The 18,025-nt window shown below is 33.3% G+C and overlaps 3 protein-coding genes across 9 annotated transcripts; 1 reads left to right on the top strand and 2 right to left on the bottom strand.

The window, feature by feature from the left end:
* Positions 1–857: 857 nt before the first annotated feature.
* On the bottom strand, positions 858–4,546 carry LOC123910216 (post-GPI attachment to proteins factor 3-like). 3 transcript variants are annotated; one of them, XM_045961305.1, is made up of 6 exons: positions 4,223–4,535; positions 3,279–3,540; positions 2,848–3,044; positions 2,120–2,307; positions 1,321–1,614; positions 858–1,140 (listed from the first exon to the last, which is right to left on the bottom strand). In XM_045961305.1, exons 1-5 carry the CDS (start codon positions 4,315–4,317, stop codon positions 1,328–1,330), a joined length of 1,029 nt encoding a protein of 342 aa, XP_045817261.1. In that variant the 5' UTR covers positions 4,318–4,535; the 3' UTR covers positions 858–1,140; positions 1,321–1,327. The 3 variants fall into 3 exon arrangements, with proteins under 3 accessions (XP_045817261.1, XP_045817262.1, XP_045817263.1); XM_045961306.1 differs by having other exon boundaries at positions 858–1,137; positions 4,223–4,523; XM_045961307.1 differs by lacking the exon at positions 858–1,140 and having other exon boundaries at positions 1,198–1,614; positions 4,223–4,546.
* A 259-nt stretch (positions 4,547–4,805) lies between these two features.
* LOC123910853 lies at positions 4,806–8,008 on the top strand. Of its 5 annotated transcripts, none has more exons than XM_045962133.1 (7): positions 4,806–5,189; positions 6,482–6,731; positions 6,844–6,882; positions 6,967–7,032; positions 7,127–7,240; positions 7,368–7,617; positions 7,694–8,008. In XM_045962133.1, exons 3-7 carry the CDS (start codon positions 6,878–6,880, stop codon positions 7,733–7,735), a joined length of 477 nt encoding a protein of 158 aa, XP_045818089.1. In that variant the 5' UTR covers positions 4,806–5,189; positions 6,482–6,731; positions 6,844–6,877; the 3' UTR covers positions 7,736–8,008. The 5 variants fall into 5 exon arrangements, with proteins under 5 accessions (XP_045818089.1, XP_045818091.1, XP_045818090.1 ...); XM_045962135.1 differs by having other exon boundaries at positions 7,328–7,617; XM_045962137.1 differs by having other exon boundaries at positions 4,807–5,189; positions 6,487–6,731.
* Positions 8,009–9,293: 1,285 nt separating this feature from the next.
* Positions 9,294–11,324, bottom strand: LOC123909543. Its single transcript, XM_045960403.1, has 4 exons — positions 10,120–11,324; positions 9,860–9,984; positions 9,715–9,781; positions 9,294–9,630 (listed from the first exon to the last, which is right to left on the bottom strand). Exons 2-4 carry the CDS (start codon positions 9,973–9,975, stop codon positions 9,502–9,504), a joined length of 312 nt encoding a protein of 103 aa, XP_045816359.1. The 5' UTR covers positions 9,976–9,984; positions 10,120–11,324; the 3' UTR covers positions 9,294–9,501.
* Positions 11,325–18,025: the final 6,701 nt, after the last annotated feature.

Genomic DNA, 18,025 nt, shown 5'->3' with positions numbered 1-18,025 from the left:
TGGACAAGGAGGGGAATATTGTGTTCTATAACTCGGAGTCCTGGCAGAATAGGAAGAGAAAGCTCGAAGAAGAAATCGAATTTACAAATGCTGAGATTGAGAGGTATAAAGAAAGGGAAGACGAGGTTGCTAAGAAAAAGACAGAATTGTTTAACAAAGGAAGAATGTTGAAAGCTGATTGGGATGATATGATGATTCATGCGCCAGAGGTGAAAGCTGAGCAGGAATTGGCAAATCAAACACAAGATAATATTGAAGCAGAGTGGTTCAATCTTCGACAACAATTCATTCGACGCACGAGTTTCAAAGATTGGATGTAACAAAGTCAGTTTGGTTCATGGGTTGTGGAGAGAAGAGTAGAGAAGGTGAGGAAATATTTAAATTACTTATAATTTTAAGAGAAGGCATAAAGTCTCTAAACTCATTTTTTACTTCCCCAAATTTTGTTTTTCCTTTATGTTGTTACCGTAATACTCTCATGCTTGCAATTTTTATAAGTAATACTCTGGAAATTTAGTTTTGTTATTAATTCATTTTGTTACAATTTTTGTTTGTGTATTCTATTTTATTTTCTTTAATGTTTTTTCTTACATTGAATTATATATATATTAAAAAATTATTTTAAATATTTGTGTAGAGCTTAGTTGTATAAATATATTATTTAGGTTAGATAGATCATCAAAATTTGCTATCACCAGATGACTTGATTTGTGAAATTTTTGTGCCTATTGGAGTTTTCATATTTAATTATTTATGAAGTGAATAATTTTAAAATTATGATACTCTTATAAGATTATAAGGATAAAATAATAATTTAATTTTAAAATCCTTCCTATTTCCTTGTGAACCCTAGAATCTGCCCAATAGCCGAGCTAAGCTTTTAAAATTTAAACTCGTTTAGTTTGGTTATCACACAAGTTTTATCAATATGAAATTTTAAAACAACACAGTTGCAAGGTAAACACAATTGAAATCAAAATGGGATCATTAGAACATGATCAATACTAGTACTAAGATTTTGCATACATTGACCCACTTGGATTGGTGTATTGGTATTGGCTTGGGACCTGGGAGTGTGCTCCTCTTGAGGTCTGAGGTTCGATTCTCTCTGGCGCCAATTTGGGTGGGCTAATTTAGCTTCTTCAAAAAAAAAGATTTTGCATACATTTAATAAAGATGAAAATAAAACAGAAAATATTAAAAGAAATCTTGAAATGATCTTTTGAATCAGTCAAAAATGTCAAAACCAGCATTCACTAAAATAGAATACAAAACCGAGCAACTACAATCTACAATGATGACACATAAATAAGCACTTACAAGTAAGTTACTTGTCCTTCTTAAGAAATTTAGCTGTTCTAAACTTGGCATCATCCCTGATAAAACTCCACCAAATGTAAGTTAAAGGAATAGTGATGGCATGCCAAATAGCATGTGCATCCAAAAGTCCTTCATATGGAGGGAAATCATATATTTCTAGGAGCATTGCGAGTCCCCCAGCAATAACAACCAGCCATAACTTCCAACATGAAGGATGGCGACTAACACCTGCCCAAACTGCCCAGATGGTAAGTTGTGCCACGGCTATCACTACACAAACTGTCATATTCCACCCTGTACAATTCAATCGAGAATGCCATCAAAATCATCACAAAATGAGAAAATAAATGGAAATAAATAGATACATGACAACAGGGTCAATTTAGATTGATTTATTTGAACCTATCTACTGTCATAAAGCACTTGTTGTGAGATTGAGTGGGAGAGCTTATAGAAATAGCTTATGACATGTCCATAAGCTGTTTCTACTTATTTTCATAAGCTCTCCAGCATAGCTTATCTGAAAAGAGCTTGACTTCATTATATCTTTAGTTATATAAATAGCTCGTACATAAGCACTTATAATATAAGTGCTCAATTAAGAAGTCTATCAAAACAGGACATTAAGATATGTTAAAAGTCTTGTTAATAATCTCACTACAGAAGCACAAATCACAGAAGTTAATTATAGATAACTTTCACAAAGCTTAAGGTAAGTTTTACTCAAGGATTACATTGACCCTACATATATTTCTCAGCCTCACCAACAAGGATAAAAAGATTATATGAAAGGACATACCATAATCTAGTTTGTAGAAGTTGATGTACATAACATGGGTGATCACAAATGCAATCAACGGAGCAGAAACCATAACTCTGGTAGCCTCATCCCTAACATTGAAGGATCGTAAGATCGCTAAAATGAGGGAGTATCCAAGGAGAACCACTACAGATGAGTAGTCTAGTTTTTCTGTTAAATCGACATCTCTGCAGGGAAAATAGGCGGAAGAGACAACAAAATGATATTTAGACCATATATTATTGCTATATTCAACAGATAATGGCACATGTTTCATTCCTTTTTCATGATTCAGATTGAATTATTAAAAAATAGATAATTTCTTTAACATGCTAGGAGCATTAATGTAGTTGGGAACACTGTCAACATTTGCTTTAGCTAAACTTAACCATATATTATTGTCCGCACAAAACTAATTTTAAGTGAGGCCCTTAATTTTCAAAGCAAAAACAATCATTCATAAATTTTAATGTGAAAAAAATTCACATAAGAAATAGTTTCTGTATTAATACTGCATAGTGCATATATACACTGTGATTCAATTTGAGCCACATCATCTGACTTCAAATACCCACTAAGGAACTATAAAGTATGACCTCAACAATAATCAACATAGGCATGCCTTAAAATCAGTGCCTTAGAATAACCAAATCAAAATGACATGCTAAACACACAATGATATTTAGACCGAGTACAAAATACTGAAAATATATGCATATGTAACTTACCTACTGTGGAAAACAGCACTCCAGAACCAAGAGTTGAGTGATAAGAACGCGTAGATATGCCACAAACTAGCATACTCATAATATGCCTTCTTCTCATCTTTAAGAGGCAATTTATAGTACACGAGAATGAAAAAGGAGACCCACCCGTGAAAATGCATTGCAAGATTGAGAACAGAGAAAGCCACCGAGGCAGGCTCCTAGATAAAAGGATACAGCACATTAGTTCTGGTAGTTTAAACAAAAGGTTTTGTAGTCACTGAACCAGTGTTGTTAAATAGAGACTATAGCTCTACCGCATAGCGGAATTTGAACAAACCGATATTGTTTTGTGATAGTGTAGCAAAATTTGAACAACACTGTATAAGTTCTGTGGACACATAAAACAGACATCAAATGAAAGCATAAAGTGAATAGCTTCTATGGCTACAAACCTGTATCCCATAAATACGCTTGAATGGCCATTTACCATGATACTTGACCGGACCAAGGTTAAGTAATTTGTTTTCTTTCTCTCTATCAAGCATGCAATGGTATCGGCAGTCACTTTGACAACCCCACTTTTTCCATTGTAAATATAGGGGTTCTTGCATGTACCATGGACGCCCAACAAGTTCTCCATCTGACGAAAAAGTACAGTGCGGAAAGCATTTTGGACCAACGCATCCAGTTTCCTGGCATTGTCTTATACAATCCCTGATATTCAAAGCAAACAAGAAATAAAATAAGGACATGTTTTAATCGGCTTATTTGAGCTTATCTACTCACATAGTACCTATGAGACTTTTTGGGAGAGTTATTCGATTAGAAACAGTTTTTGATGTGTGTTTACAACTTATTTCCACAAACTCTATGAAAGCAGTTAATAGCTTATTTAAAAACCTTTGATTTTATTTTATCTCTCATTATAGAAATAGGCCCGTTTGGATTAGTTTATTGTTGTGTTTATGCAAAACAATTTATGCAAATAAACAAATTTTTATGCATTATTATAAGTTTGTCAAGGTAGCTTACCATAAAATAGCTTATAAAAATACAATTTTGGTCAATAGAAACTTATAAATTAACATAAAACCTTATTTATTTGCATAAGTTGTTATGCTAAAAAATAAGCTAATCAAAACGGGCTCATAGTATATACATAAGCACTTATGTGATAAACACTTAATTAAACTGTTTATACAAACATGACCTTAAGTTAAAATATTCAGCTTCAACCTACCTACCTATCATGAGTTCAGCAAAACCCCAAATTCTCAAATCAGAATCTTAAAACCTTAAATTATGTTTGTATCAAACCAAAGACACTTCCATTCATCCCCAACAACAACAATACTTATAAGATGTATGATACGAAAAGGGAAGGGTTTTTGTTTACCTATAGCGCGGATCAGCATCACCGGGACTTGCATGAATTATGGTAAGACTAGAAGAGAGAAGCAAAAGAAAAGCAAACACATATCTAACTAACATCTCATGAAGAAAAGAAGAAGGACAGATAGATTAGATCTCCGCTTTCTGGAGAGGGAGACAATCGAGGAGGAGAATCCGGGAAAGGGGAGATGTGTTTCAGAGTTCACCAATTTATTAAAACCGGATATCAACCAGACAGTTAGACCGTCAACCGGACTCTCTATAGGCTATAGCTCACTAAATTCAAGTTAATCTAAAAAATCCAGCTCACTGTATTGTGGGTAGCCTTGAGCATCAGTCGGGTGCCGAAAATACTGATAAAAATTAGGTGAACACTCCGGTACACGTATTATGTGGACGTGTACCGGTACACTGCTGATGTGTATAAATTTAATTCGTCCACATATAATCATAATTTAACATGTCATTTTAATACTTATTTAGATATAAGTTTTCTAAATTACTCTTTTAGTTTACAAAAATTTCAAAATGACACCATGGAAATTATTGTAATTTTAAAATGTTAAAACATGTTACAGAGTATTCCTAAAAAAAAAAAACATGTTACAGGCTGAAAACATTTCTTTCTCTGTCAAAGGTTTTTTACGGTGGAAACATTTCTCTGAAACACAAACTCTGTCCAATTTTGGCCTCATCCTGGCGGCAGCGCCGCCTCTCTCCACTACGTCGTTCTTCTTTCACCACCGCTTTTTAGGGTTTTGTTGTCTTAATTCTCTGTTATTGAATCTTCTATTTTTAGGATTTTTGAAAGTTTGGGAAATTGGTCTTCTTCTCTCTTCTTAGTTTCACTTGCTTTGTAAAGGGGAGATCCGCCGCATCACATGCTCTCACCGAAATCACATGAGTTTTCACGCCGAATCACTATCGTGTCGCCGCTGTAACCTGAGTTCGCCGCCGCCACCGACCTTTGAGTGAGTATTCGACACCTTACCTCTTTCTTATAAATGTGACCGCAACTGTATTTGATAGTATCACAATATATGCGCCTAGTTTAGTAAATTGAAGTATGTGTAGTTACATCATCAAAATTATGTTTTATCTTAAGTGGGTTATGATAGCTTATCAAATTTATAATGGTTGAATCAATGAAACTGTAAATTTTGAAACTTGCCGAAAGTTATGATAGTTGATCATTGTTATTTGCATACTCTCTTATTAATTCACATTGTTGATTTAGTACTGTATGAATGGAATTGGTGTCCGTTGGAGTGTATGCAGCGCTAATTTCTACTTGTTGTTGTGTGACTTGTAGTCCTCCTTTGCCGTTACCCCCTTAGTGTTTTTCCTGCGTTCTCCTCCTTTGTTATAAGCTTTTTGTTTGGATGGATTTTTGTGCTTGCTGTTATGTTCCCAGCGGTTTGTTTTTTATGCACTTGTATTTTCTCAGCTTTTGCTGTTTGTCCCTTAACATTCCTCATGTTTTGGCAATTTGGATCCTCGGCTGCGAAATTGTCTACTGCTATGTCTGCTGCTCTATTATTGTCCATTGGATTAAATCAATGGTAGAGAAATGCAGAAGACCTGTTTATTCCTGTGCTGCTTTACCTCACATTATCACTTTACCTTCTCTTGTTATTGATCTCATTCACGCTAACTGCGTACACTACTTTCTGGTGAAATTATCTATAATAAATCTGGTAATTGGCATCATTTCCCCATTCACACAAATCAAAACCAGTGAATAAAGCATTCAGTTGAAACTAAAATTAGAATTTACAATTCAATCTCAAGAAATATAGTAGACCATAGTGGAGATAATTGCCCAGTGTGATGGTATTCAAATAGAAACAACAGAAACCTGCAAAACAGTTTGAGATAAACGTAAAAGCACAGCCACTGCAAAGTGGATTCTCTATAGAGTACGACTTGACTATGTTCGTTGTCGTGCACCGATTGGCGTCTTCGTGTGTTCGCCGCCGTGCACCGATTGGCGTCTTCGTCTTTGCCGTCGTGCACTGATTGGCGTCTTCGTGTGCACCGATTGACGGATCATCTCTTTTGCTTTTAGGAGCGGTTTAGTACACATTATCATCTTTAATCTAGGCAACTGGATTAATCCAACGGTAAAGGTTTATGCAGTAGACATAGCGGTAGACAATTTTGCAGCTGAGGATCCAAATCGATGTTTTGGTGGGCTTAATAATATCATTATTTATGCTGCTAAAAAAACATTTTTGATTTAGTGATAAACAATTTTTTGTAGTGCAGACAACAAACTCATCAGGATTACCAAATTGTGAAGCAAACATGGATAATGGTAGAGATGCTGATGATGTTGAAATGAACAGTGGTAATGATATGCATGACGAGGAAGGAGAAGATGATTTGGATGGTTACACACCTATAGATAAATTCACAGATGATGATATAAGAGAGATGGACCTGGTGATCTACATCAAGTTGAGGGTGAGGGTTCAGCTGGCCAACCTAATGACGAGTCGATGGATTTCAATGTAAGTTTGTTATTGTGATTTATCTTAGTTAATTTGTTTTACTTTAAAAAAGTTAGCTATGTTGTATTCCTTGTAATTAATATAAATTTTACTATATTTGGTTTATGCTCAGGTGTCCTTAAGCCAGAATCTCAATGATGACATAAATGAGGCATGCATACAATCATCATTGTTATCTAGCTTTATATATGTTCATGTTATATGTATTCAATTTTAATATATTCTATTAGTGCAGACTGCTCATAACAACCGTGGTAGTAAACAAAAGAGAAAACGCGCCACTGTTGCTAATTCAAAACAAGTGAAGTGACATTTTTATTTGTTTATCTTTCAATTGAATCTCATATAAATTATGTGCCTTACTGGTTGTTGACACTTTTACGACATGATGTTAGGCTGAAAAAGAGAAGTCCAACAAACCTAAGGAGAACATGTCAGATACAAATGAACAAGACATTCCAGGGGCTAGTGCTTTTGTCAATCCAAATCACTCATTCAATATTGACAGCGTAAGTAATCTGTTATAGAGAATTTATGAGAATAAAAGTTCATTTAGATATAATATTATGTTTATCTTATGTCCTTATTTGTTTCAGAATATGTTATGAGACATGGTTTTGTATTTGGTAATCCCAGTAGTAAAATGGAACGTCAGAAAGCAACGTGGAACTATGGTGTAGGGTATGGTGCCGATTATTTCACCACATGTAATGGGGTTCGAAATCAAAGTGCATCAATTTTTCCCCAATTTGTTCCAAATCAAAGTGCACCAATTTTCCCCCAATTTCATCCATATCAAAGTTCACCAATTTTCCCCCAGTTTCCACCAGTAGACAACAATTTTATTCGACAAAGCAGAACACATGATTTCCCTCGTTATACACGTGTGAGTAAACGCAACATTCATATTTAATTCGTGAAATATGTTTTCCCTCTCTAATATTTATCCTCAATTTATGTAGTTTATGGAGGAGGTGGAGAACTCGGCTAAAATGGCAGGCTAGGAATGGAGGTGGAAATGACGATTCCTGATTCACAAATCACGAGCAATGGGACAAGTATCCAATATGATGCTATTTTTGTGGCTTTTGAAAGGACCATATATAGGAATTTAACCGTGTAGACTTGTTTTCAATTATGTTAAGTTATTGGTTTGGATTATGAAAGGTGTTATTGGTTTGGATTACTGTTAAGTAGTGTATTTGCTATGTACTCTTTGGCATAACTTATGCCTACACTTATTTATTAATAAAAATAGCAAAGCCGTGGTTTGCGTCCTTCTTGTTGTTGTGGGGCTGTGTTCTGCGATGTGTTCTGCAATTCAGTTACTGTTCATGTGTTTCATGGTATGCACATCAAGTTACAGAGAGCATGTTTTAAGTTGGAATATTTATTCACTTGATTCGTTGGTTCAATTTATAAAGTTTATTTAAGAAAAGTTTCAGTCACCAGGTTTATGCTTCCATCGCTACTTAAAGTTCTCACTTAAAATTGCTCCCTGTTTCAACAATGAAGCATACCATGAATTCACGCTTGTTTATTAGTTTAAATATGTCTTGTTAGTTTAAAATTTAAATATGTCCGAGTAGTTCACGAGAGGACCGTCGTACCGATTGAACTGATATAAAATTATGCGCTTATTTACTTATGACGAGAATAGCTTTATTGTTCTGAAAATTCTGTTTTTAAAACTAATAGTTCCCTGCGAAAGTAGGAACATAGAAATACCATTTACGCGTCGACAGAACGGCAACGGTATTGGACTTAGAAAATTCAGATTTTTAATTAAATAGTTAGTGAAAGCACCTGCTAATAGTTTGCGAAAGTAAAACAATATCTCTAATTTATTATTTTTCTACAAACAAAATTACGGAACGCAGAATCACAAAAGAAAATTATGTAGCTCCGCAACCTATTCTCCGACTCACGAACAGTGACCAACCATGCATAGTGACCTCTCCTTAAAACAAATGAATATAATCCACAAGCACACGCGCAAACTGGGACATCAAGCCTACTTAAAAAACCAACAGAGCACCAGAGCTGCAAAAGCAATGATCAATTGTGAACATTGCAGATCACTGATCACTGCCATATAACATGATTTATGGTAGGCCAAAATCCAAGCATTTGACTAATCACATAAAGACCATAAGATATCTAAACAAGGCCTATAACATGATTTCACAGAAAATACACCAGAATAACAAATACATGAATTTATACACCATACAAAAGATCTTCCAATTAAGCTTCAAATGTCAACCATTTCCTCCTGTTACCAAACAACTTATAGCCTACATTCTTCACCATGATAATGACCCTTTGCTTGGTCAAAGCATGCCATAATCTAACAGTATCACACACCAATAACATTCATATATATGATGATCGGTTCACTAAACAAAACAGAAATCCAACCAATCTCACACAAGATCCTCATGATAAAAATAAAAATCAATTCATCACACTAGCTTGCAAAGACATAAGTAAAAAAAATAAGATATAAAAAAAATCCATTCATCACACTAGTCAACCATCCATATTGGTGGAAACATAATAAGTTATCAAAAAATTTATTAAATAATCAATCATCCATATTGGTAGAAACTGAATAAGTAAAGTCAAAATAAGATATCCAAAAAATAGAAACTAGTCAACCATCCATCCTGGTAGAAACTAAATAAGTCAGAACTTTAAAAGAAATTGTAAGACTGCAAAATCCCACAAAACATGTGGTATAAAATTTAGTCAGCAGCTGTTGGATTCTTTAACTCTTCTTTTTTTTGCACCAGCCAAAGTTTTTTTTTTTTGCAGCAGCCAAAGCTTTCTCTTTCAATTCGTTGGAAGGATCCAATATCAAATCTAATGCTATCCTTAGTCTTGTACCATCATCCACCTGAAACATAAATTTAAAATTTATTAGAAAAAATTACCAATAAGTTAAAATATAAAAGTAGTTGAATAAGGAAGTATGTCATACATCAATCTTATATTCTTTTTCTCCCATTTGCTTCATCCACATAATGACCCAAACTCCACAGTCATTCCTAACATAAAATTCTACATTAGATGACAATGAAAGGATGTGAAGGAAATACAAATATAATTAAATTAGTATTACGTACGACATATCTGCTTGCACTCCCAAATCATTTGGAGTGACTAGGCTAAATTCAGATACATTTGGTGTATGTTTTGTTCCAGTCACATGAAAAGCGGGATCCATGAGTAACTCCTCCATATAAACAGTCTAAAGGCAACAACAAGTGTAAGTGATATGATATAAAATTTGAATTTTTGATATAAAGAATTCTTACATATAGAATTAAAAGTATACATATAATATACTGAAAAAAAATCACATTTAAAAAGAACAAACATATACCTGTCTAGTAAATCTACGAACGATATTCCTTTATAACCCTCCTCTTTTTTTACGTTAGAAACCATCTTTTTGTGAGATAATGGTGACGTAAAGGAAGCTTCTCCGTCCTCCATTCAGTGACAGCGATTTCAATGAAAGAAAATACACTGCGTTTTGTTGTGTGAATTTGTAGGAGTGATACCATGATTATATATAGAAGGGTTAGGGTAGTATTTTTGAAGAAAATCAAAGTTGAAAGATTTTGTCAATTTTTGTTTAGAGGTAGTATTTTTGAAGAAAATCAAAGTTGAAAGATTGTGTTGTGTTTTGTTCATCCTGCGCGACGGCAGAATAGGGTTAGACTTAGAGATGCTGTTTAGGTTTAAGGTTTAGGTTTTTTTTTTTTAAACAATATATAACAAAATATTAATATAAAATAATAACAAATGGTATGAAGTACTAAAGTGATTGTTTGTCTTGTTGGTATGTTGTATGCTTTTTTAACTAGTGGTCAAGGGTTCAAATCTCTCTTTTGTGTCAATTTATTTTTTTTGCTATTTTTTTTAATAATTTTTTTTTTGTGTACAAAGGGGGCTAAAAGAAAAACGGAAAATTAGAAAGTTAAATGAACATTCCGAGGCATGCAAGAGCCAGATATGTCATCAAAAAGAAGTATCTAAAGATTTCTAAGGGAGCCTCCAAAACATGCAAATCAAAAAAGTTTAGAGATAGACTAAAGTTAGCTAGTCAATCCGCCAATCTGTTTCATTCACGCCAAGTACGGTTTATATGAACCTGTCAGTTCATATTTTTTTAGATCACGAATATGCCGAACCAAGGTAGAAATATTTCCGTTAATGGTGCAATTTCCTGTTACCATGTGGACTAGCACCTTTGCGTCACTATCAACTTGAAGGTGCGCAATTCTTTGTCTCATAGCCAAATCCATACCGATATACATTCCCCACATTTCCGCATGGAGCGTATTACAAGTTCCAAGCTTGCAGACATAACTAACAAGACAAACCCTGCTACTATCTCGGAGAAGACCTCCACACCCAGAAAGGTTGACTAAACTTGATGGCACACACTAAAGCTCAGTGAGTTTGACCCAACCCTCTCGAGATCGCTTCCAACCAATGAAAATAGTATTCATTTGTTTAGGCATACTAGTCAAGTTTGTTTTCTTGCATATGACTAAGGGAATCACTTCATCTTAGTCAATATGTTCAATTTGACCTAATTGAGATAATAAACACTTAAGAAGTTGAATTTCAACAATCTGACGATTTAATCTCATATTGTTGGAGTAACTATTACTCAAAAAATCTAGTTATTATGAAATGGTAATTAAGTCACAGCCAACTAGACTGAAAGGAACTAGAGAGATCAAATATTGTCAAGTTAACTGTGCAATTTGACCAAATTAGAACAGGAAACACTTAAGAATTCAAATATCGACAATCAAACAGTTAAACCTCAACTAATTAGATTAACTATGACTTAAGAAATTCAATTGATAAGAAATGACTTCTAAGCCTCTACTAATAATGTTGATTGTGACTAAAGAAATCAAAAAAATTTTGTCAAACCATTCAACTTGAAACAAATTTCATATGTAAACTAGCTAATTATACTTACATTCAATAAGGAATTCAATTTTTTTCAATCAAGTCGTTCAATATCACCTAATTGGACTAACAATAACTTATGAATTTAAATTTCGACAATCAAGCATGTCTAGAATAGAACAATATAAAAAGTTCATTTCAAAACTTTAGTATTTTTCAAAACGAGTATGAATTAAATATGAATTTTCTATATCAAAATATCAAGATAAAAGTAACAAATATTTTGACCTAAAAATCAAATTTTGAGCTCCTTATTTTTGGACAAACTTTTTATAATGTTCTATATATATTTGCAAAATAATCATAAATACACATCAACTTAACAACATCAATATAATTGCATGCATAAAAATTTAGTATGGATGAAAATATAATATTTTTTTATGAAGATGAAAAATTAAATTTAATAATTTTGCAGAGGCTAAAAACTTATTTAACCCTATAAAATATTACGAACCACTAAAAATTAATAGTATTACAATAAAATATATCCACATTAAAAATTATATTTTTTTTTTGTAAAAAAAGTAAATGTATGGTTAAACGATAAATAAATATGTAAACAAAAAAAAAAGATAAATAAATATTAAACTAATAATATTAAAACAATTATTCGGAAAAAATTGAAGGATACCATGCATAAAGGATATAGGATACAAATTTTATATGACCATGAATTTAATCATACCGTGAAAATATTGAAGGCCATTTTAATAACTCATGAATTAAAATATTTAAATCTTGTTAAAATAAAAAAATTACTAGGTTGAAAGATTTGATATGCTTTGATTTATTGTGGAACATGATTGATGATTATATTAATGTGAAGGATACATTTGCAATTATTGAAAAATAGTGTTAAAAATAAAAAACTTAATAAAGGAATAAAATATGCATTAAATGCTTGCCACCTCAGCGGTGTACCGGTACACGTCCACATAATACGTGTACCGAAGAATTCACCTAAAAATTATTATAAGGAAAATGCTAAATAGTGTCCTCGGGACACTCTTTAAGTATCTTAAATATAGTAAGTTTTTGTTAAAATTTTATGGAAATGAGTGAAGTCAACGCATTGAGAATTGAAATGTTTAACATTTTAGATAAATTATTTCCTTAAATAGAATGCTTAAAAAGTGCCTCGGGGGCACCGTTTAGCAAATAATTATTTAATTTGGAATCAATTTCGACTATTTACATCTTCAATTTGTTCGGGTATAGGTTGGTTATTACGAGTTATATTGAATTTTTATTTACTTCCAAAATTTTATTATCCAAAAATGTTTACTTTTTGAATAGTTCAATATCTCGTATACAATGCAACAAATGATTGCAGTTTTGGTGGGAACTTTTTCACTATCTAATTTATTAACAACAAAACGAAATGTGTCTACCATGGAATTCAAACCCGAGATCACTTGCTGTGAATAAAGTTTTTCAACCACTATGACATGTAAACCAATTGTGATTAAAATTACGTCCTCCAGGTGTTAACCTTATCGAAACTTTACGATTGGAAATAAATCTTGCGGAATTAATTTGTTCATCCTTCTTATATATAATGGTTGTAATATGCAATTAGGTTAACCCTAATTTGTATTTGCAGTTTTGGAAGGAACTTTTTCACTATCTAATCCTTCTTATATATAACATAATATATAATGGTTGTAATATGCAATTAGGTTAACCCTAATTTGCATTGCAGTTTTGGAGGTAACTTTTTCTCTATCTAATTTATTAAAAAAAAAAAAGATAAATGTGTCTACCATGGGATTCAACGTCGGCAGTTTCCTATCGCTGTTTCATTTGCCATGACTATTAACAAGAGTCATGGTCAGTCACTGAAAAATGTTGGAGCGTATCTTTCGCAATCAGTATTTTCGCATGGTCAGTTATACGCTGTTGTGTCAAGAGTCACATCGAGAAATAGTTTGAAGATTTTAATCGTTGATGATGACGGCAACCTTACAAATACCACTTCAAATGTCGTTTATAAAGAAATTTTCCATAATTTGTAGGATTGTTTGTACTTTCATATTTATGTAAGTTGGTAGAAATAAAATAGACAATAAATATTTTGATTTCTACGCGTATGAATTACTTTGTTTATTAGTCAAAATAGATATAATATTATTGATCTATAATTGTTGACCCGTGCGAACGCACGGGCATGGTGACTAGTTGATTTATATATTCAGTTGTTCATGTTGAACTTATCAACCTAGGGTATTGCTAAACAGTGCCTGAAGCACTCTTTAAACATTCTATTTAAGAAAATAATTTATCTAAAATGTTAAACATTTCAACTCCCAATGCATTGACTTCACATATTCCCATAAAATTTTTAAAAAAATTTACTATTTAAGATGCTTAGAGCATCTCCAATAAGGGTATCTAAGAGAGTTTCATAAGCTAATGATACAGTACCTTTTTTTTTATCATTGGAGTTCCATGCGTGACACATAGGGTATCAAAATTGATGATACTAGTACCTTAAATAAGGTACCGTATCATCAATTTAATGTTATTATTATTGTTACTATTATTCTTTTGTATATAAATTCAATTGAATAGCTTCCATATATGTCACAAATATTACCGTTGACATTCAATGTTTGTTGATCTTGATTTTCTTTTTTTAATATAGGAAGGTTTTATTTCTTTGGCACCTTTCATTTCATAAGTTTTCATTCAATTTCTTTTCTTCCACAACAGTGCAAAATAGATTTTTTTTCTTCTTGCAGTTGGATGTTAATTTGATGATATTTCTAATTTAATTTGTATAATAAAAATTAAAATATTCAAGCTTACATGAATTTGCTCCAAAATCAATTTCCTACAGGTAACAACTTCCGAAATCCTCTTTTTTTTATTTATCTATGTATTTATTCAATTAAATAATTTTTATTTGTATTTAGACAAAATAAAAAAAATAAATATAAAAGGGACTACTTGTTATTAATATATGATATTAAAAAAGTGGTATCACCATTGGAGCAAAATATGTATGAGTTGCATAAATATTATATGGCATTTAGGAACCACTTGTTATTAATGTATGATACCCAAAGTGGTATCATCATTAGAGATGCTCTTAAAGAGTGTCTCGGGGGTACTGTTTAGCATTTTCCATATTTGTCTTTTATATATGAACTTATGAACATAATAATTTGTAATATAATGAAGGTTTTGAAACATGAATACATGTGATGGTTTTGAAATATTTCATTAACATCGAAATAAATTCAAGTTTGATAAACTTAGGGTTTAATGAGAATTGAAGATTTTAATTTTAGAGTTTATGCTTAATTAGTAGATGATGGTTACATGTTTTAAATTGCAGTTCGGATTGGCAATTGCGCCTGTAGTATTGCTGATGCGGTAGACTCCACAATAGGGGTGTGATTTTCATTCACATGTATGACCGCATTAGACGATTTTGGACACGTTCTTTCAAAATTTTCACCAAAAAGTAAAATCCATGAACCTCAAATCTTAATTTGCTTCAAATCTAATGAAAAATCTTACTTTTAACGATCTCTCAACCGTGTACTTTAAGCACATTCATATTAGTACCTATAGAACAAACTGCAACTCTGCAATTAGAGCTGTCAAAATGGGCTAGCCCGCAAACCCGATTTTTTCCCGGGCTCGGGTCTTGAAAATCATAGCCCGAATTATTTCCGGGCTTTTTAGCCCAGCCCGACAAAGCCCGATTAAAATATGGGCTAGCCCGAATGGGCCGCGGGCGGCCCGCAAGCCCGAAAAAAATAAAATTAAAAATAAAATAAAATATAAATATAAATAATTTGTTTTCGGATGATTTGAAATTAGTTTGTAATATAAATTATAAAATACCGTCCGCTACTTAAGTAGCAGGAGTAAAAATAGGGCACCCAAGAAACTCGTAGGTAGCGGATGAGTAAAAATAGGACGTGCGAGAAACTCGTACGTAGGGGATGAATAAAAATAGGGCGCGCGAGAAACTCGTACGTAGCGGATGAGTAAAAATAGGGCGCGCGAGAAAGTCGTAGGTAGCAGATGAGTAAAAATATGACGCGCGAGAAACTCGTAAGTAGCGGATGCGTAAAAATAGGGCGCGAGAAACTCGTAGGTAGTGGATGAGTAAAAATAGGGCGCGCGAGAAACTCGTACCTAGTGGATGAATAAAAATAGGGCGCGCGAGAAACTCGTAGTAGCGGATGAGTAAAAATAGGGCGCGCGATAAAGTCCTAGGTAGCGGATGAGTAAAAATATGACGCGCGAGAAACTCGTAAGTAGCGGATGCGTAAAAATAGGGCGCGAGAAACTCGTAGGTAGTGGATGAGTAAAAATAGGGCGCGCGAGAAACTCGTAGATAGGGGATGAGTAAAAATACGGCGTGCGCGAATTATATAATATTTATAGCGGATGAGTAAAAAATAGGACGCGCGAGAATTATTAATGCTATTTATATAGTTGAGTTTGAGCACTAAAAGTAAAAAAAAAAAAGATAAACCGGGCCGCCCGAAAGCCCGACTACCCGTACCGGGCCGGGCTCGGGCACTAATTTTGGTAGCCCGTTTTTTATCCGGGCTTTTTAGCCCGGCCCGACTAAGCCCGAAGCCCGACCGGGCCGGCCTGAAATTGGTCGGGCCGCCCGTTTTGACAGCTCTATCTGCAATGGTTGGTAAATAGTATAGTTGCATAATAGTATCATTTTATATAGTTTGTGTTGGAATAGGCCAGACCGGTCTACAGGGGCCTATGGCCTAGCCTAAATAGGCTCAGGTCAGCCTATTTCTTTAAATAGAGCAGACAAAAACTTTTTTATAAGCCTATTTAGTTAAATAAGTCAGACTGCAGATGTGGTTCAAAAAAAAAAAAGTCAGACTGCAGACCATTAAAAAAACCTTTTAGCTTACTAGGCCGGCCTATTAATTTAAATTAATATGAATAATATTTTTACTAGTATTATTATTTATATATTAAATTTTTTACTAATATTAAGATAAATCTTTCAGTAGTTTAAGTTTATTATTCTACATTAGTTTTTCACATATATAAATGTATTATTATAAATTAGAATTGAAATATGATGATATCAAATTCTCTAAAATATCATATTAAATATCAAAAGGACATTGGTTTATTAGTTTATAAGTATATTTAAAAATAAATATAATTATTTATTTAAATATGTTCATGCGAAATAGGCTTTTAAACAAGCTAACATGCCACATTAGGCTTTAAAAATACCAGACTCGGGGCTAGAAGATAAGCCTATGATAGGCCACATGCCAGACTCAGACCTTTGATTTTTTGACAGGTCAGGTTCAGGTTTGGCAAAGCCTAGCTCGACCTAGCCTATTCCCAACCTCTATTTGTGAAAAGTTAAAAGGATTTCACGCCATAACAGGTGTATTGCGCCTCGCAGCAAGTACAATGACTGCAATTGCATAGACTACAACCACAACTGCATCCGCAATAGCAATAGCAATAGCAACGGCAACGGCAATTTAAAACTGTACATATCAAAACTTAATTAACTATCAACATAATTTCTTGATGAGTAAAATTTAGGGTGAAGGGCGTAAGTTTGGATGTGGTTATTACAAGTTATTAACATGATTTAAAGACAAGAAACAATAGCCCCCCCCCAATTCTGCAGTCCTTAACTTGGGAAGAAAGGGAAATAGAGTTAGCTCTCTCTAAAAGTGTACAAAATTGATATTAGGCTATCCATTAATTTTTTTGCACATTAAATGGTCTCCTCAATAACAATTCCCTCTCCACTTTTACCCCACTCAGATCTGTTTACCCTTCTTCCACTATGCTTGCCAAATGATGCACATGAGCTTAAGGGACTTTTCTTCCTAAAGGATATCTCTTTTCTGATAACTATGTTCTCTTCTGATTCAAAAGAAAATGTGTGAGCTTGAATGCATTTGATCTATTCTTCTAGCTCATAACTTTCATGCAGTTCATTTTCGATCTCCAGTCTCCACACATGAATATTTTGCATCTCTGTGAATCATGGGGGTTTAAGAAGATTTTTCAGCCAAGGTTCTCTGCTACCTGCATTGAGAAATCGAGATACAGGATAGAAATCAATTTCAAAAGAAAAAATTCAATAAAAAACTTGCGATAAAGTAAATTGAAAATTCATTGAAGATTGTACCAAGTGTAGATGGCCAAAAGCAAAAATATTATACACAAAAGTATCAACAATTATTAAAACTAAGAAAGCATTCAAGATTAATTCTCAACTCAGAAAATGCATTTTACAAGGCACACACTTGTGAGCAGCAGCTGGT

The sequence above is a fragment of the Trifolium pratense genome, linkage group LG2 (genome assembly GCF_020283565.1).
Source record: "Trifolium pratense cultivar HEN17-A07 linkage group LG2, ARS_RC_1.1, whole genome shotgun sequence".
Taxonomy (NCBI): domain Eukaryota; kingdom Viridiplantae; phylum Streptophyta; class Magnoliopsida; order Fabales; family Fabaceae; genus Trifolium; species Trifolium pratense.
This window is presented reverse-complemented; position numbering and strand designations above follow the sequence as displayed.